Source organism: Cynocephalus volans, chromosome 6, assembly GCF_027409185.1.
Source record: "Cynocephalus volans isolate mCynVol1 chromosome 6, mCynVol1.pri, whole genome shotgun sequence".
Classification (NCBI taxonomy): domain Eukaryota; kingdom Metazoa; phylum Chordata; class Mammalia; order Dermoptera; family Cynocephalidae; genus Cynocephalus; species Cynocephalus volans.
Genome location: NC_084465.1, coordinates 16,135,433 through 16,155,539, shown reverse-complemented (window position 1 = coordinate 16,155,539; position 20,107 = coordinate 16,135,433). Strand labels below are relative to the sequence as shown.

General features: G+C 47.6%; 1 protein-coding gene across 1 annotated transcript in view; it reads left to right on the top strand.

Moving 5' to 3' along the window:
- The window catches only part of TMEM178B (transmembrane protein 178B), a 367,199-nt gene that overhangs the window by 115,293 nt on the left and 231,799 nt on the right, over positions 1–20,107 (top strand). Inside the window, exon 2 of the mRNA XM_063100954.1 lies at positions 9,095–9,208. Within this exon, the coding sequence (XP_062957024.1) occupies positions 9,095–9,208 (114 nt within the window). The remainder of the gene's footprint in view (positions 1–9,094; positions 9,209–20,107) is intronic.

The following is a 20,107-nucleotide window of genomic DNA, read 5'->3' as shown; positions in this document are numbered from 1 at the left end:
AATTAAATATTTAGGATTCAGACTACCCAGTGCATACAAAACGACATTAAAAAGCCACACTGATACCACAAACACAAAAAACAAAGCATACAAAATGGGATGCATTTGAAAGCATTAAAAATAAAAATGTAGATAACACTTTTCCTCAGTATGAAGAAAATAAAACATTCTTTCTGGCTGGGCCTGTAGCAGCTATAAGCCTTGCAAATCCTTTGGTTCAGAACATCTGGGAGGAGCAGAAGGCACTAAAGAGAAGACATGGGGGAGGGCTGGGGAGATTTCTTGAAATAAGCTTTTGTGAAGAGGTGCCTCCTAAATAGGGAGAGCTCTTGTCAATGCTGCTGGCAGGTGGAGGTCGTCAAAGGTGTGCCTTCCCAGCCCCGCCCATTGTTGCCCCACTTGGGGACAGGGCAGTGGGGAGTGTGGGAACCACCAGCCCAGGCTGCCCCCTTCCAGCCCCTGGAGCATTCGTGATTTGCTTCCTGCCCCTTTCATCACGGCCAAGGGTTTGCTTCTCATCTCAAACCTTTCACCCTCTAAGCTCCCGTGTTCCTCCACCCCCAACTCTTGGGAGTCTTCTAAAGAATTCAACATGATAATGCTAATACATCTGATAAATGGCTTTCCTAATTTGCTGAAGGAAAATCTCCCTACTTCCTCTCTCTGCTAAGATGGGATTTTAACATTTCTTCTTTTTTTTTTTTTTTGAAAATGCCCTTTAAAGAGGAGTTGAAGTCTGAGTCTTAAAGCTCTAACTGGATTCATCATTTTTTGTTGGTGGTTTGCAAAATCGTTTTTGATGTGCCCTTTCTATGTTCGATTTAATCTTTCATTTAGTAAGCACAGAGGACTAGCCAGGCCTTGGACTAGAAAGGTGATTAAGAACTGTCATCCTCATGGGTGAGACTCCCAGAGGCCATCACCATGACAGGGAGGCCAGGGTGTGGCAGCCTGAAAGCTCTGTGGTCAGCGCACTCTGGCCGTGGGAACCGTGGAAAGAGGAGCAACGTACAAGACGTGGGCGATGTCCCTTCCCTCCTCTGTCCCTTCCTTCCTTTCTTTCTTCCTTCATCAATGGATGTATTGAGTTTCTTTTATGTACAAGGCCCTGTGGCTGCAAAAATAACCTTTGTTGCCAACTAATCTTCTACCAAGCAGTGAATCATTATGGCTGAGGTGACTGAAACTGCTGTGCTCACCCCTGAAGAGCAGGAGACCTGGGGTTACAGAGCCTGAATTCTCATCTGGTTTTCTCCTTACTGGCCGAGTGGCTCCGGAGAGGGCTTTCATCTGCTTAAACTCCCTTCTTCTTTAGTCAAACAGGCATATCAGTGTATTTCCCTCTCGGAGTTGTGGTGAGGACAGCATGGCATGTGTGGTAGGCACTGAACAGATTTTGTGTTGTTTAAAAAAGGAGCTCTGGGATGAAGGAAATGCACCGACTCACAGTCGTGGTCCAGGGGTCCATCCCTGTGTCTGTGGGATGCGTGAATATCAAAAGACAAAAAGAACATGGGGGAGCTAGAAAGAGAGAAATGTCTGCCTCAGCCTCGGTGCCGATGTGACCTTCAGAGTAACCTCAAGACTGAATTGTACCAGTCCTTGTACTTATTGCCACTCACACTGTTTCCAAATGGATAAACCAGATCCATTTCTCTCCCTCGGGGTCATCGTTCTTAGATTGGGCCCAACCAAAGTGGAGCCTGAGGCAGGGACTTTGGGGAAGGCAGGTGGGAAGGTGCCGGGAGGGTGAGACAGGAAAGGAAGAGAAGCCAAGGAGGAGCGTGTGGTCACCGCTGGCCACTGCTGGGGGCGTCAGGTTCAGCTGCAGGGGAGCCTCCGAGTAACTGTGCAGAAGGTACCTCCTGGTGACCCTTCCTAGTGATGGGGCAGCTACCTCTGACTCTCCCCACCTGCCCCCGGTGGAGGGCTGCTCTCAGGTGTTAACTCTCCTGCCCTCCTCTAGGCTGTCCAGTGTGGGCTCAGCAGATGTGTGATGCAAGCAGAGGCGTGGAGACTAGGTGGGTGCCTGATGTGGGTGCTGTCAGCTTGCCCAGGAGCATCTGCTGCAGTGGCCGCCGGAAACAGAAGGAGTCTGAGGGGACGTGGCACAGGGCACTAAGGGCGACTGTGCTGGTTCTGTCCACAGGGATTCCAGACCCATTTCCAGGCATTGCACAAACACAGCTCGTGGGTGAGGTTGCTTTGCTGGTGGCTCCCAGACATGGCTTTGGAGAAGAGACCAGCAAACACTTGGAGCCAGTTACTTAAATAACCCAATAGATCATTTGATCAAACAACAGACTCTGATTTCTATTTTTCTTTCATCCAAATATACATTACTGTGCCTGGCTCCAGGGGTAGGATGTCAACAAGAGACATGGTTTCTGAGTCTGACGATCTCACAGTCCAGTGTTAGAAACTACTGTTTGAATTAAAAAGGATTTGGGTCAAAGGAGTCTAGGAAAGTCTGTGTCCCTTTTTAGGGAGTCATAATATATATGGAAAACTCTTAAAGTCCTGCAGTAAGTAAACAGTTTACATTTTGTTTAACCTGACTTTTCCTAAACACATTGTTAAGGTGATGGGTCGGGGGAGTTCCCACATTCTGATTTTTTCTGGCCCCACAGACTGCACAGGCACAGTTGTGAGCTTTTTTGGGTCTGCTTTGGAGCCCTTCCCAGCATTGCTTTTCTCTAGGGGACCCCTGTTGCTGAGGGCTCCTCCCGTCTGGACAATGGGGATTCGTGATCTCGTTTGCACTTAGGCACTAGTGTCTCATGGATACCCCCTTGAGACTTATTTAGAAGAATTTAAAATACAGGTGTATAAGAGAAAACAATATTTGATCCAAATGAATGGCTCTCTGATGGAGATTTAAAGTACTATGGCACCTGTTTAGAGAAGATAATTCTAGACGGGCTAGGGTTGGGTCCCAGTGCTGCCTCTAAAATCATTCTCCCTGAGAAGGGTCCTGTTTAATATCGGAGAGGCCTTCAAACCGTTCATGGAATGATGCATATTATCTTTTAGTTCTATTTTTCCACTGACTATTCGAAGTATCCTAGTATATTACCCTCAAGTATGGACTCCTTCGATAAGTACTTAGGTACTTAGGAAACCACGTGGTGTTGGTAGCTGATACGCATGAGAGGAAACCTGCTTGCTGGTATTACCATAGGCATGGCTGGAATCCAGCATTGAGTGTCAGTGCACGCAGGTTTCTGCGTCATCTCTGTCACTACACTCCCTCAGGCTGTTTCTTCATATGTTCAGTGTACATCAGAGCTCTTATTCCAGCAGCCTCCCTGGGTTATCGTGTGTGAAAATTTATAATCTGTAGACACAGACATATGTCTATAGCATGATGAAAACATTTTACTAGTATTATTTTTGATTCCTGTGTTCTTGTCCCCTTAGAGAGTCTTAGGGCAGCAGTCAATAATAACTATTATTTACTGAGCACTTGAAATCATGTGCAAAGGCCACACTTAGTACTTGACATGAATTATCACACTTAGTTAGGCCTTGGGCCTTAAAGGACTTGAAATGGATGAAAAAGAATGGAACCGTGTCTCCCCGTTCCTGGTTCCCTGTGACTCCCTTTGCCACTGCGAACATGGAGAGGTGGGGTGGAGGGAGGAAGAACGTGCTAGCATGGGACTAGGGGAGGCTGGAGCGGTGCCTTTAGAAGGGGGCCGGGCCAGGAGATGCGGGCAGAGGAAGAAGAGTGGGAAGACAGGAGAGGAGTGCGCTGCTGCTCCGTTTGTCCCTCCCACCCAGTGGGCAGTGATTGCTTGGGTGCTTCTCCTCGGCCCCTTCACTGCAGGTTGGCTGTGACCCTTCCCCAAAGGCTGCATCCCCTTCTCCGTAGGACCACTCTCTCCTGGTTCTGGTGACAGCTCCCTGCTTGGCCTCAGGGTGATACCAGCTCCTTCTGTTGCCAGCCCCAGGCCCCTCGTATTGTCCTTTGCTGGTCTCTTTCTTCCCTGTGCTCAGCTTTGTGAATCGTTTTTCCTTTTTGTTGTGATGGTAAGAATATTTAACATGAGACCTACCCTCGTCACAGGTTTGTGAGTGTGCAGTACAGTATTGTTAACCATGGGCACGAGGTGGCACAGGAGATCTCTTATTCATTTGGCAGTCCTGGAACTTGGCGCCCATTGAACAGCAACCCCCCACTTCTACCTACCACCAGCCCCTGGCAGCCACTGTTCTGCTGTCTGCTTCTGTGACTTTCACTGTCTTAGACACCTCATGCAATATTCGTCCTTCTGTGACTGGCTTATTTCTCTTAGCAAAGTATCCTCCAGGTTATCCATGTTGTCACAAATGACAGGATTTCCTTCTTTTTTAAGGTGGAATAGTATTCCATTGGGTATATGTACCACATTTTCTTTGTCCATTCATCCATCAGTGGATATGTAGATTGTGAATAATGCTGCAGTGAACTTGGGAGTGCAGATATCAAGATCCTGATTTCAATTCTTTTGGATATATGCCCAGAAATGGGATTGCTGGATCATATGGTAGTTCTATTTTTAATTTTTTAGTGAGCCTCCATACTATTTTCCATAAAGGCTGTACTAATTTACATTCCCACCAGTAATGTTTGAGGGTTCCCATGTATCCATCTCCTTGTCAACGCTTACCTTTAAAAAAAAAAAAATCATCCTAAAGGAGTGAGGTGGTATCTCATTGTGGTTTTGATTTGCATTTCCCTGATGATCAGCGATGTTAAGCACGTTTTCATGTATCTGTTGGTCATTTGGATCTCCTCTTTGGAGAAATGTCTGTTCAAGTCCTTTGCCCATTTTTAATTGGGTTATTTGTTTTTTGCTATTGAGCTAAAATGTCCTTTTTTGAAACTCTCTTCGATTACCTGCTTGGGTATCTTACCTGTGTCTTGCTGGGACCCTGAGGTGCAGATAGGAGGGTCACCAGTGCAGAAGGCAGAGCAGGATGTAGGGTTTAAAGTATCTCATGGGGGATGCATGAGGGGCCACCCCTTGGGCCTCACTGGCCAATTCCTCTCTGCCCCACCCCCCAACTGCTGAGGCTTCCTGAGAGAGAAGCCAAGACTGGGCTGGAATACAGGACATGGTGAAGATGGGCTTGACCTTCCGGGTGTGGCCATGAGCTGTTCTGTTCTGCACCTTTCGTAGCAGGAAAACCTGCTTGTATTGGGAAGCCCACATTCTGGGCACACGTATTTGGTGCCCAGATGGTGCCTGTATTTACAAAAGCCCAGTGCACTGACAGGACCTGCAGACACATGGATAAATATTTTGCCTTTCTTCTCAGGCAATATTTGAATCTTTCAAGTTAAATTGCTGTCAAAGGCAGGATGCTCACAATCCCCAAGGCAAAGCAAACAGTGAGGGCCTCCAACGGGTGGTTCTGGCTGCTCCAGGCGGGCTCCCTGGCCAGCCACCTGCAGTGCCTGTCGTGTGGCTTCTTGCTCCTGCTGAATGTCAAGTGGCCTCTTCCCTCTCTGGTTAGGTGGGCTGGGGGTGGGAGAGGCTAAGGGAGCTGTGGCAACTTGTTGTGTTTATGTTGAGGCTGAGGGAAATTTGACCTTAGCTAAGAAATCAGTTATTTTTCTCAGACATGAGCAACAGTCACTAAACTGGTTATCCCCAGTGGGATCTGGTTTTGTGTTCCAAGGCTGGGTCTGGGAGTGTTTTGTTTGATCTTGAAATTATTGCATGTAGGGCTGCTGCTAGCTCACATGGCACCTTTGTGCATAGACAAAGGCAGCTCCTCAGGCAGGGGCAGCCCCCCTCTCCCACCACCCCACCAGAGTGCAAGGCTTGGCAAGCAGAGCAGCCGCTGTATGTCAGCACTGAGGTATCCCTAGGAGGTGCCCTTGTGCAGTGCACAACCTGCCCAACAGTACGTGTTCAAGGCAGATGCTGATGGTATTCTTGTTACAACCTTCTACACTTCATATCTTTCTCTCCTCTTTCTTTTCTGCTTTTTTTTTTTTAAAGCCACTGACCTGGTTGCCCCTTGCGTGACATTTACTAAGTACAGCAAGACACTGTTCTGTGGTCATATGTGGTTTTCTTTTACCTCACTGTTATTTATCAGGGCCTTTCCTTACACTGTCCAGACAGGGAAGTGATTTGCTGTAGACTCACAGTTCTGCAACAATCACCTCCTTTTATTCATTACATTCCAATTTGCCTCAATTATTTTAATTCCTTGCATGTAATAAAAGCAGTTGGACTTTTTTTGCCCACTATGGTCTTATACAGGGCACCTCATATGATTCACTTATTTCTTCAAAGCATGTGCTATTGGTGCTTACCTTGTGCTAGGGGCTGGGAGGGATAAAGATGAATGAGTAAGATAAGATACATCCCTGCCCTTGAGAAACTCATAATCTAGTGGGGGAGTGAGGCGTGTAAACCGATCAATCACAGCCCATTGGTGTGTTTGCTGCAGTGAGGACAGCGGGGAGGGGAGCAGGGAAGGCACTGGTTGACTGCCTGCTGCTCGGTGCCGCTCTAGATGCAAGGAAGGCTCTGCTGAGGAGCTGCCACGGGAGCCACCTCTTTGGAAGAGTAGGTGTTTATGAAGGGAAGCAAGCCAGGGAGGGAAATAGGTGAGGGCCCTGAATGGAAGTGGCCTGTTCAGGGTAAGGTGGGAAGGTTAGCCTGGCTGGAGCCTAGGGCGTGTGAAGGTGGGGGCGCAAGGGAAGCTGGAGCTGGGGCTCGGGCTCCATGCCTGAAGGGTGTGGGGTTTATCCCATGTATCAAAGAGGCTGATGGAGGACTTTGAGCGGGGTAACGACATGGTCACATTTGCCTTTATGGAATGCACTCCAAGTGGGTGGTGGCCCAGTGGGGGAGGCTCTCTGATCAGAAAATCCTGGGTTCTAACACCGGCACTGCCACTTCCTTGGGCAACTCATTTAATCTCCTTGAGTCTCCATTTTCTCATTTGTAAAGTAGGGATGATGAGAATGTCACTCACTTAATTAGATTGTAGAATGGATTAAATGAGGTAATATCCATAACAGAGTTTTTCTGCTGGTGGACAAGCAGAGAACCCATGAGTGGGTTCCAGGTGTGTTGGAAATGCTGGTTGCTTCAGCCCTCAGGGAGCCTGGACAGGGCCCAGGGGAGCCTAATGTGCTTACTGTGCGGGGCCGTATAAACGTCTTCTCTGTGTGCGCCACGCCATGAGAAAAGTTGGAAACCACTGACCTACAAAGCACTTGGCAAGTCTCTCCTACCTAGTAAGTCCTCAGTAAATATGATGTTTGTTGAGACAGGTCATTGTATTAGGACAACTACTGTAGATAGAGGAAGTGGGGACAGAGAGGAGAGGCTGGACTCCAGGGACAGTTCCGAAGTAGAACTGGCAGAATTTGGTGACTAGGTCGATGTCAGGAAGCAGGGGCACCATTCAAGGGAGGAGGTGTTGGGATGACTGTGGGATTTGTGGTGGTGTAGACTGGATGGGAGGTGACTGCTAATAGAAATTGTTATGGAAATTAGAGCGTGTGGGCTTGAGGTATGAATCTGAGCTGAGGAAGTGGAGACTGTCTGGTAGACTAGTTTTTCAAGAAGTTTAGCAGGTTAAGTAATGAGGACAGTGGGACGAAGGAGGAGGAGGTGTGCTCAGGGGGAATGCCTGGGGCATGTGACAGGTGTTAGGATGTTTGTGGGCAAAGGCGAAAGAAGAAGAGTTAAAAAACGGAAAACACAGGAAAAGAACACACACCGCTTTCAAGAACTTTGCCTCTTTGGACAGTGTCTGTCCCATTGGAGGAGCGTCCTCCAATAACTGGCAACTGGGCAGTTGTCCAGATATGATTTACAATAAGGCATTGGTTTCATGAGACACTGTCTAAATTATTGCACTCCTCCCATTGCCAGGTTCCCTGCTGACAGTGGGCCAGGGGTCAAACAATTCAATCGGGTGCCACCAGTTATAAATTGAAAATCGGTGGGGTGCAAAATGGATTACCATCAAAATCCACTCAGGTGCAAAACCAAATTTCAAAACCCCTAACCTTCAAAAATCACTCCTTTCCTGATTCTTCACAATGCCCTGACATTGAGTTTTACTATCCCTTAGATAAGCAAGCATCAATAGAAGCGCCTACAGGAGACTGAAAGTAACAAGGGAAGAATTACTAATTGTGTCTTCCTTCTGGATTTTGCAAATATGGTGGACTTATGAATTAATACATTGGCAATTCTGTTAGATTCTCTAAGGCAGCAGTTCTCAAACTTAAGCATGTAACAGAATCACCTGGAGGGCTTATTTAAGTTCAGATTGCCAAGCACTACCTCTGAGTTTCTGATTCAGTAGATCTGGAGTTGGGCCTGAGAAGTTGTCTTTCTAGCAAGTTCCCAGTGTATGCTGTTGCCGCTGGTTCTGGGACCACACTTTGAGACTCTCTGCTCTAAGCTATAGGAATATTTTTCTAACTTGATTAGCAAAGCATGCTTTGATTAATAACAACTTATTGTAAAGGTCTTATTGAACCAGATGTTGAGTTATTGTGGGACCACAATTTGGTCCAAGAAACCTTGAAAAGAGACAGGTTCAAAGAGTTACAGATTGATTTGAGCACTTTGTGTCCGGAGGTGAGGTTGGGGAGGTTGCAGAGAGAAAAGGATAGAAGCCCACTCTAGCCCAACATTCCAAAAGACCATGTGAATTAGAAGCACAGATGTTATCATTAAGGCCCAAGTCTGTTCTCTAGTCCCTGGGTGGAAACTGTTAGTGTCTTTTGATGCCAAACTTCCTCTCTTGACTTGAAAGTTACTTTCCTAAGAAGGTTGGACAAACGTGGGTACTACTTATTTAGCAAGCTGCTATCAACCTAAACCTTGGCTCTTTCCACCTCTGCATGATCCCAGAGATATATTTTCTACCTAAATCGATGCTGTTTGATTGTAGTTCTACTTTCTTGCTCTTTTGAGTTGAAGTCACTGCCTCGTATAAACTGTAGGTGACACCAGGCCCGATATAAAACAAATCTGTTTTTCCAGGAGGGAAACATGGATCCCAGAACTGCTCCACATGTGGTTGCTGATGCGTTAACATTTGGTTTCCTGTCTCTCTCTTCCAGGAGAGATTGAGCGATGCACGTACATCAAATACCACTACTCCTCAGCAACCATCCCCAGGAATCTCACTTTCAATATCACGAAGACCATCCGTCAGGACGAGTGGCACGCCCTACGTAAGTGCTCCTGAGCCTCTTCGGCTGTGACTGTGCTGTGATGTCACCTTTGGAGGGCTTGGAGTATTGGATGTGGCTCCTTTTGAGACCTGTGGACAGGCCCAGAACATTGTGGTGGTTCCACAAGGTGCCAATATCTGTGGGTCAGAATTACTTCAGTTGGTTTTGTTTGCATTATAGATTTGGGGAGTTTGCTTCTAAAGTTAACAACCACCACCACCACCACCAGCAGAAAAAACAACTAGCAGTTAGACAGTGATCTTATTTCACTGCTCTGGTAGGTATTTAAGATTTTACCTATCTGAATGAAACAGCTCTTGGGAGTTAACTCTAGCGTGTCTCCAAATTTCTTGGAATATTATTGTAGCAACCTGTTAGTCCCTGGTGTTATCATTTGTAAAGGGTGAGACCAGCTGGTGGCTGCAGGGGATTTGCACCTGGGTGGGTCACCAAGGAGTAGGATCTGGTCTCAACGTAAAAGTTTTTATTTACCTTCGAATGACAGACTTTGAGACCCTGGTTTGCATGCAATTGCTCAGTGAAGATCAGGATGCCTCTGTCCATTGGTTGGAGAATTTCCTGGCCAGGGATCCCGAGAGGAGTAAATTACCATCAGAGACTGACTTAATGAGCAAGCAGAGCGGGTTGGCTCTTTTGGCTCTTCTGTTCCGTGGGGACCACTGCCTGTGTGTGGCAGGGGTTCCTCCTTGGTTGGAGGCACCGTTCTTCATGGTGACACTTTCTCGCTGTCAGGAAGCTCATGCCACCCCATGTGGTTGTCATATATTCCTGTTCCATTTCCTTCACCTAATGTTGCTAGGGTAAGGTTTGGTTTACGTTATATATGAAGAAGGGTTCTTTTACTTTTTCCTGATAATATGGATCCCTTAATTGGTAAACTTTGAAAAAGGTGACTCTTCAGGGCAAAAACATCTTTCTTCTCTTTATCATTGCCTCGTTACCTTTAGTCTGCATTGGGCCCACCAGGTATATTCCACTTCTTGGTTTGGTTTTAATAAAACAATCACAGCTTGTGGTGGGTAGTGGGGAAATGAGAGAGACAAGTAAAATTAATCAAAACAGAACCATCATTCACTGGTTTCAGGAAAAAAAATTGTGGCTGGGGGTCCTCCAGATGATTGTTATGAAAAGCTGCTGGCTTGAAATGATAGAGCAGCTGCTAGTGGATGGGACGACATTAACCAGACCGTGGCCCCTACAAGCTATATCCGTGACTGGAGGCACTAACCAGCACATGGGCCAGAGAGCAAATGTACGTAGAGCATTTGCACGTGCTAGACATTGAGCTAAGCACAACACATAATGATTTAATTTTAATGTGAGTTTTGCCTTAGAGACACTGGTAATCAGGGTTATTAATTTCTTTTTGGAGGTAGACATAGAAGGGCCTGAGTATAGAAATACATGACAACAACTGCTTATTTCCCACAATGTATTGCTCTAGTTTAGTCACTCACCAGGAGCCTACAAGGGATGTTCAATATACATGGTAAGTTCTCTTGATTAGCCACTTAAATCTAACTTCAGTTATAGGGTCATAATAGGATTCAGAATCTAAGTAGGAAGAAGTTATTGACAAAACAGCTTCAATTCAAATGAACTCAATTTAACCAAAGTTACTGGATTTCTCTATGTACCAGGCATGCAGTAGATACTGAGGCCACAGGGGGCTCTCTTAAGGAGCTCAGGTCTGGGGGTGGAGGGGGGTGGGGGGTGGAGAGAGATATTCATGAAACAAATAATTATAGGACAATGTGATAATTGCAATGCAGTAGAATTGCTTCAAGCAATTAAGATAGTTTGTGGAAAACTTCCATCAGGGAGAATTATGTTAGTGTAAATTGCACAGATACGCTTCAAGGGAAACCTGGTAGAGCTTTTTTGACTGTACCTACTGTCGATATGTGGAATCAAAAGAGATTAGTCCTCTAGGCATCATTGGAAATATGTCACATGGTATCAGCTGAGATGAAGAGGGCTAATACCATGGTTTGTGGGGTTTCCAGGGGCCTCATTCTCAAAGTGTAGTGCTGTTGGGTTCTGCAAAATCTAGTGTGCAGCTTATGCTGTGCCTTGGGGTGCTGACAGATTTATTTTTAACTGATAAAGGCCGTCTCAGCGATTGATACACGGAAAGGTCTCGAGCGCACAGTGTTGGAGGAAGTTGAGGTTACCCTTTGGTGAGGGACACATCTGCCTCTTTCACAAAGTTGCCTAATGAACTATTAAGCAGGCGGAGAACATTTGCCATGTCTGACATCGACGACAGCTATTTTTAGTGAGAGGGCAGGTGAGCATCTGTCACAAGAGATATTGGTGCTAAGTGTACGTGGAAATGCTGGCATGATGAGGAGGAACAGTGTGTCCATTTAATTTTCAAAGGTCAGTATTGATCACATGAAATGAGAATTGGACACATGAGCCCCCTTTGAAATAAAGTTAAAACTATTACAGATTAGCAAACTCCTATGACCAAGCGCTGGAAATGAAAAAAAAATTAGACTCTGATTTCTTTAATTGGTTTGAAAATAGATTGGTTATTGTTTTACAATTTAACATAATCTCTTACATTCTGTAATTTTTTCTCAGTTGATAATTTTTTCTAAATAAAAGAAAAAAAATTTTTTTTTTCTGAAATAACTTCTGGCAAATATATAGACTTTGGTTAAACTCGGGTTATATACTTTTCATCAGGAATTTGCATGTGGTCTGATCATCAATGATTGATTTCAAAAACAGTTTTTCATGTAGAAAAAGTACACTTTGGTTTAAGACTACGTTGTGGTTTTTGAAAAGTTAACCCCACCAGTGAGACGCTTGACTGCTGGGCTGCGAGTTCATTTGCCTCATGGGCAGGTGAATAGCAGATGAAAGAATAAAATTATCTGTAGGCCACTAGGCTTACAAATTCAAGTGTAAAGAGATAATACACTCCATAGGGAGTAAAGGCCAGAGGATTAAACCTGTCTTGAGGGGAGAGAGGGGTGGTCCTTGTGTACAACGTTCCCATGCTGAGCTGTTTGGCAGAGTTGGTGACAAGTTCCAACTCTGGCTTGGATGGTGATTGTTGGTGCAGTGCCATGGCTGCCTGTTTCTCCCTCCCACCCCGAGAGAAGGCAGAACTCCTTCTGGAGTTGGGATCTATGTCCTCAGTCCACCTAGGCCTGGCTGCCCACCTGGTGCAGCCCACTGCTTTCCTACCTGCCGCCGACCCCCCTCTAGGTCCCAGTGAGCCAGGTGGGTGGCAGGGTGGGCGGGTGGGTACAGCATTTGTCTTGCCTCCGTGGGCTCCATGTGGGCTGCACTCCTGACCCAGATCCTCCTGCTGTCCCTCCTCCCCCTCAGGGCCAGAGCAGGACAGGTGAGTGTCACTGGCCAGAGAGGAGGGGACAAGCGGCTGCAGGAGATGAGCTTGGTCATTGCCACTCGCTGGATGGGTTGTCAGCTTAATGTTTTGAGTATGACGGAATCCGATTACCAGTGGTTGGGGGAAGCAGTGGCATTTTGAATGGTGCTGCCTCCTCCTCTCCCTGGAATATGTCCCCACAGGCTTTTCATATCCTGCAGTTCAGTCTGATGTGGCAGTGCCTGTTTGGAGGATTCGGTGTCCTCATGCACCCGAGTGGCGTTGCCTTTGGTCTCCCTGCCAACGTATCCTTTGCCATGTCCCTCCAGCACTGCCTGGGGCCTGAACACTTGCCCAGTGGTGGGGTGAGGGGTGATGGGTAGGAGAGGGTGGGGGGCTGTGATAGGGACAGGGCAATCAGGTGGGCTCTGGCAGAGGAAGGAGGCTGAGAAAGCTGTGTCTGGGGAGATGCTGAGAGGTGAGCACTTCTGTCAGAAGGAGCTGGGAGGGATGGAGCTGGGCCTCGGGCTGTTCCATGCCAGGACCCCAGCAAGCGTGCCTGAGGTTGCAGGGCAGGTGCCCCCTGGGAGGTGTGAGAAGGGTGGCCCTTCCTTGCCCCCTGACCTCCTGATCTGCTGGGCAGGGGCTCTGGGCAGCTGTTACTAAGGTTCCCTCAGAGTTAGAGCCCTGAGACTCAGAATCACTATGTTGACGAGCTCAGATTTTCTCATTTCTCTTGGTGTTTCCAAGATGGAGGTTTCAGCTCATAGTGGATTGCCTCTGGCATGGAGAATCAGAGAGCTGGGACCCCACTTTCCTGCAATCAGATCACTCCACTACCTTTCCAGAGGCTGAGAGCCAAGAAAGCTAGAGTGCTTTTTTTGAAACCTCCTTCTGTTAGGACTGAGGATTCAACTAATTAGATTGGATGGTCACACAGCAAATTTCCAGCAGGTCAGGGAGGGAGAGAGAGAGAGATAGGATCTTCACTTTCCAAATTTTCTGCCTCCACCACCCCAAACTATACACGAGCAGAGGCTCACACTGCAGCCCTCTGAGTGCTAAACAGGACCAGGCAGAACGGGTGCCTTCATCACAGCATGTGAAGTCCTGTGCCTTCATCCCTCACAGCAGGTCATGTCACCGGTGGAGCAGAGAATGTTAGCGCCAAGGAGCTAACACAGGTGCGGGGAGCACAGGGAAAGTCAGGCCTGGCTAGGAGAGGGAGGGAGAAGAGAGAACAGGACGGGGGTGCAGTGGGGAGGGAGCGAAGGGAGGTGGATGGAGATGGAGACTGAGACTTTGTGGATGAGCAAGGATATCTTAGTGGACATACCACTGACAGGGACAAGAAATCAAAATCTGGAACTGTCTTGCCTACCGCAGACACCCAAATGGCACACTCGGCTCCCTGTCCCCTATGTTCTTGACCTCTTACCCTCTCCTGTAGGTGAGCTCAGTCTTGGGGGACCAGCCCCCACCCCAGCCTAATGTGGCAAGAAGCTCAGAGTCCTGCTGTCCTGTTGTGGATCTTGGTGCAAAACTCTTACCTTATTCTGCTTGGCCAGTCCCTGCCTGGTCCCCTCCTCATCTGGCCTCTCCTCACCCTCCCCTCTTTCCAGAATTAGAGGGTCCTGCACCTGGACCCCAGTCTCCCTTGTGTTGTCAAGATTCCTTCCAGCCACCCTAGGTCCTGCCCACCTTTTGGGCCTCAGGAGGCTTCTTGCCCCTCCCCACTTGCTTCAGCCTTCTGGCCTTGGCCGTATGTTGGCTCTTTGCCTGATGGCACTTGCCTTTCCTTTCCCAATGAGCTGACCTGGCAGCTCCTAGCCCAGCCTGCTCATCTGTAAACCAGCTGCTCTCGGGACTTTCTTCCCATTCAGACTTCTCTGGCCTCCCCAGCCCAGGAGTTCCCTGGATTCCTGGTCCCTCATTCCCCAGCCGTCCCTAGTTATGGCAAGATGAACGTCATTGACCAAAGGGCTTGGGATAAAACCAACAGTAATTGGAGCAACAGTAACCATGTGTTTGTTCACACTGCCTGTAATGCTCCTCGGAGGGTGGCTCTGTATTTCCTCCTAGGAGTCCAGGGGTTATTGCAGCTCCTCTGCAGATAAGCTAACCAAGCCTGGAGGAAGGGGCTGCTAGACATCCCATCCCAGGCCTCAGAGGAGACTGAGATGAGGACTCAGAATCTAGGTCTGAACTCCAGTAGACTCCCTCCGGCTATTTTTTTCTTTCTGTTTTTGGCTGATGTTATGTAAAACAGCCTAATGAGGTAAACACCCCAGACTTTAGAGGCTGAGGCCCCCTGCAGTGCCAGCCGTTTTCCTTCTCCTGCATCCGCATCTGAGCTCAGCCAGTGTGAGGCTCTTACTGTGTGCAGTCTGCTGTGAGCTGCCTCCTGCTTGCAAGCCTGGCATCCACGGGGGTCATCACTAGCAAAACACCATTCCCAGGACTGAGAAAGCTGGGTAACACAGAAACCCAACCAACAGAGCATCACCATGTGTTTCCCGGTATCCTAAAGTCTTTGCTTTTTGCGAGCTATTCCATGTCTCTCTGGCCCCACCCAGCCCCTGCAGGAAACACTGTAAACCTTTCGGGACACCCACAGTCTGAAGCCTGCAGGCTGCCCTGTGCCTGTCCTCCCAGAGCTCTGATGATATTTCTGCAGCCAGCCAGGCAGAAGACACAAACGCCTTAATGTGATATCGCACCAGGACCTGCCCTTGCAGCAGTAACTCATGTCAGGAGAGTTCCTTTCTTTCATAGCCTTCCTGCCTTGCAAAACTTACGTCTCCTTTGTCCCACTCCCTCACGCTTCTGCTGGAGAACAGATTTACTAATTTGGTGAACATGCTTGAGCTAAATAAGTTGTTAATGTCTTCTTGGGTTACCTTCCCTGGATAGCATTTTTATTTTTCAGGAGACCTACTCAAAGGAATGATGACGGGGCGAGTACGGTTAGTATGGAGATGCTTTAGCATCATTCACACGGTTGCAAGTGTTGATCCCATCTGCTTAGGTAGCTGGCCTGACTAGGAGTCAGTAATGAAAGTGGAGTGAACAAGAGGGAGAGTTTATTTTTGAGATGACTTTAGGGGTAGAAAAGAGAGGAGGTCTGGAGCAGGAATGGGGTGGAATATGGCACAACTCTCTCTGTTAAAGACATCCATGTACTGAAAGAAATCTGAGAACGACTGTACCAGTGTTATTGCAGTCTTCAAGCCACAATTCATCAGAACGTGCAGGTCTAATTTTGTGCTGGGAATTAGTTGGAAGTCTGGCCTGGAGGCATGCTCTCAACTTCTGCAGATTGGAAGTTGTTTTCTTCCAGCTGAGCACACTGACATGAACACCACAAGGGAGAACTGGGCACAAACCTGCCGGCCACCTTCCTCTGTTTGTTCATTCACTCATACAATATTCATGGGGTGCCTGTTCTGTGAACTCCCCCATGCTAGGTGCTGGAGGGGACATTGAAGGCATTTTGTTTCCCACGTTGGATGATGTATTTCCAGGTGCCATCCAGGCAAGAGATCAAAGTGCTTGCTGCTTAATATTTATTGACTACTCAGGGGGTGCAGGCTAATGCTGCCAACATGTTCACATCATGGGTCCTGACCTCCATACTTAAATCAGCAAGGATTCGTTGCAGGGGAAATATAAGACAAAACTACCATATCACAGAGGCATGGTCTATTTTTACAGCAGGGAAAAGTGGGCACGGTCTAGGATCTGCTGCTTCTTGGCCCTCTAGGGAACTGTCCTTGTTATAGGTGCTGAAAAGAAAGCTCAATGTGGCAGGTGATTTCTCTTTCCAACAGTTAAGACAGTCAGAGCTCAGCATCCAGGTAAGCTTCTGCAGTGAGGAGGAGGAGCAAGACCAGTAGGTGAGTGTTCCAGCAGGCAGGGACAGCTCAGCAATCGGGAATCTGGGTTAGGTGAGACACGGATGCCTGGGCAGGCAGACACCTGGCGTCAAGGCAGTGGGTCAGCAGGTATGAGTATAGAAGGGGCTACTTTGGGACTCATGCTTCAATTCCCAGGGAGGCAGCTTGACCAAATGAAGAAAGGCCTCAATTCTACAACAAATCTGGAGTAGTGAGAAATTAGGATAAGAAATAGAGAACAGTGGCTAAGAGAGAAGCCCATTTATAAGAACTAGGTCACACAAGGCGGGAGAGCTTTGCCCAGAACAAGATGGGAGGCCATTTTAGCCAGAGCAGCAGTTCCAAACTGTGATCAGGATTGGTCCTGGGTTTTGGGGGTGGGGTTTCTGAAAATGGGTGGGACTATGAGGAGGGCAGGGGGGAGGTGGCTGGAACCAGGATGGTATAACAGAAAAAGTAACCAAGTTCTACACTGGGTGGTAAGTCCTACCAGAGTTAAGGCCAGTGCTGCCCAAAGGTTGTCCATGGCCCAGCAGCCTCAGAATCATCTGGGAATGTGTTAGAAATGCAAATTCTGGGGCCCCAGCCCAGACCCACTGAGTCAGAATCTCTAGGGTTGGGACCTAGAAACATGTGTGAGAAAGGTTGAGAACTCTTGGTCTGGAGGGCAATGTGTGGCTGTAGTGGTTATAGAAGGCTCAGGGCAGGAGAGAGTAGGGGTGGGCTTTGGATAAAAGCTGGGAGATGGAATATGGTATTTAGCACAACCTCTAACACGGAAGCTGGACTTTTATTTGTGTGTCATTCGTTGACTCTTTCTATTTGGCGATAGCTTTGGCAATATACTTCCTTCCCATATTTCTTATTGTTCCCATATTTCTTGTTGTTAGTCTAATAAAACAGCATGGAAGAGGTGAGGTGGATTTCCTTTTTTGCATTTTGTGTATTAACTGAGAGAATCCTCCTAACGTCTAGCCTTGAGTCTCTATTTTGTGTCTCCAATGTGTTCCTTCATTCAGGAGCAGGCTCCAAGCTCCACAGAATCCAGGGACATTGGATTGAGTTCCAGCTCTGCCACTTTCGAGGTATATGATCCTGGGCAAGCTATTTAAGTGTTCTGAACCCAGTGTACTCATCTCTAAAACAAAGGTAGTAATACCTGCCTTGAGAGTTATAAAGTTTAAATTAGAGGAAATGGTTCATGCAAAACCTCCCGGTCACTCTGCAAAGTCTGATGGTAACAAACATTAGGTGCTGTTATTATTAGAATGCAGGAGCAATACCAGGCACTGAGATCCCCATGGGATCTGGCTGGGGTGGGTGGGGGGAGGCAGGGGGAGAGTCTCTGAAATGACATTTCACTGACTCGGGCTTTTCTATTTGACTCTGTGCATGTGGGAGTGAGTTTGCCTCGTACATGGCTGTGTGTGTTGGTGGGTCTGTCGTGGGTTTATTGTCTGCACAAGCGTGTTGATGGGAGCATGCATCATGTGTTTACGGTGTGGGAGTAGAAGGTGGCTGAGAGTATTATTTGCTGGCAACAGTGTGGCATATTGTGAAAGGAGTTTTAGAAAAGACAATCATCAGCGTTTGAGATCATCAGTGAGATAGCAGTGGCAGAAGCAGCCCGCTAATCTATCAGTTGTGTCCACTAAGCATGCAGTTTAGACAGTAACAGAGTCTCTGAAAGAAGATTTATGTATTCAGTGTCTAAAATGCAACATTTCAGAGCTTTGAAGCTAAATACCATGCGAGTACACTTGTGCTGATATTGTTGAGGAGGGCAGCGCGAAGCTCTCTCTCCTGACTGTTGTAGCCCAGTCCTACCTTCCGGGAGGGCTGAGGTCTCCAGCATTTCCTATGATCAGATCTTCTATTCTGAAGTGAAAACACATAACCCAGAGGAGGATGCTGTGAGAATGTAGGAGGACTAGAGAAAGGAGGGCCCAGGAAAAGGATAAGAGCTGCTTTTAGGGTTGAGGGGAAGGCAGTGGAGGTGATATTACTACACTGGGGAAAGGTGCTCCTCATTCTCACCTCTCTGCTGTGGTGCTGGTGCTGGTGCTGGTTGTGGTTGTGGATTCTGCATGTTATCAAGTGAGAAGGACCAAGAATTGCAGGAACTGCTTTGAAGCCACCACTTGGGTGGGGTGGGGGCTCCAGCTCTGCCTGGCTTGAATCCCCCGGGAGTCAGGGGGGATCGGGAGTGCCAGATCCACGGAGTGGGCAGAAGGCAAGAACCAGATCCAAAGGGAAGGTAAGGGCGAGTGAGTGGGGTCACCAGAGAGACCACAAAGCACTGCTGAGGCCATAGACTCTGCCATTGCTCATCAAGTCATAGTGACTGGCAGCAGCGGCTTCTAGGAGGAACCCTAGATTTGTCTGTTCATAACTAAGAATCTGCATGAATTGATCAGGTTTAAGGACCTATCATTGGCTGCTGTCTTAGTGATGGAGTTACCAGGTGGAGCTAAAATGTTTGGGCCACATGGTAAGGGTGATTTGGGGCTGATGGTCTCTGATGTTTTCACTCTTCTTTGTCTCTCTGTGGTACTTAGTTCTTGTTTGAGCTTGGAGGTCTTGGTGAGTCTAGAGGCCTGCATGATTCTGGGTCATTCTGGCTTACCTAAGGTAGTTCTCCAAGGAATTCAGCCTTGCTCATGCAGAGCTAGAGCTCTGTGTGTGTGTGTGTGTGGAGGAGGCAAAGCCTTAGTGGCACTTGTCTTGCTTCACTCTCCGTGCATATGTACTTCGGAAGCCTTCTGTGCAAGGTTGGTTTAAAATACAACTCAAACATTCTTAGATCCTTTACAACTCAACAGTCCTATTGGTGATGTCCAGTAGAACTTCCTATAATGTTGGCAATATTCTATACAACTACATTGACCAGTATGGTAGCCGCAAGTCACATATAGCTGAGCACATGAAATATGACTAGCTTAACCAAGGAAGTGAATTTCAAATTCAATTTAATTTGAATTAATTTAAATTTAAATAGTCATGTGTGGTCAGTAGCTACCATATCAGACAGAACAGTTGCAAACAAGCCATCCTCCTATTACTTATCTAGATTCTATTTCCAAATTATAAACTCTTTGTGATGAACACTTGTGCATTAAAAGCAAAGCCTTATAGGTTATCTGCATGACCCACTCATTTTCAGGGAGGTAGGAACACGTTCCCTTGAGTCTCCCATGTCCTTGTTTGCCACTATGTCCCTGGGCTCCCAGCGGCCCCAATCCCAGAGCTCCTTGGGGTGTCACTAGGCTTTTTTTGCCAATCTGTGCCCTGTGCAGGTAAGGAGAAGCAGCAGGGGAAGGGTCTCATCATTTACCTGTGCCTAACTTGGGCCAGGCTGTCACAGGCTGGGTTCCCTAGGAAGCAGATGGAGGTCAGTGGGAGGACATTTATTAAGGAGCACCGTTAGGATCCACACCCATGAAAAGGAAAGGGAGGAAGCAGGGTTGGGTAGAGGGAGAAGTCTGTCTGGATGCAGGGACAATGGCACCCCTTGGAGGGCTCTGGTCCTCAGGTGACCCTTCAGAGGTTCCTGGGGTGGGCTGAAATGGCTGGGCCTTTATACTCCCACACTGCCACTGGAAGTGGAGTGACCTCAGGTGTGTGGCTCCTTGTGTC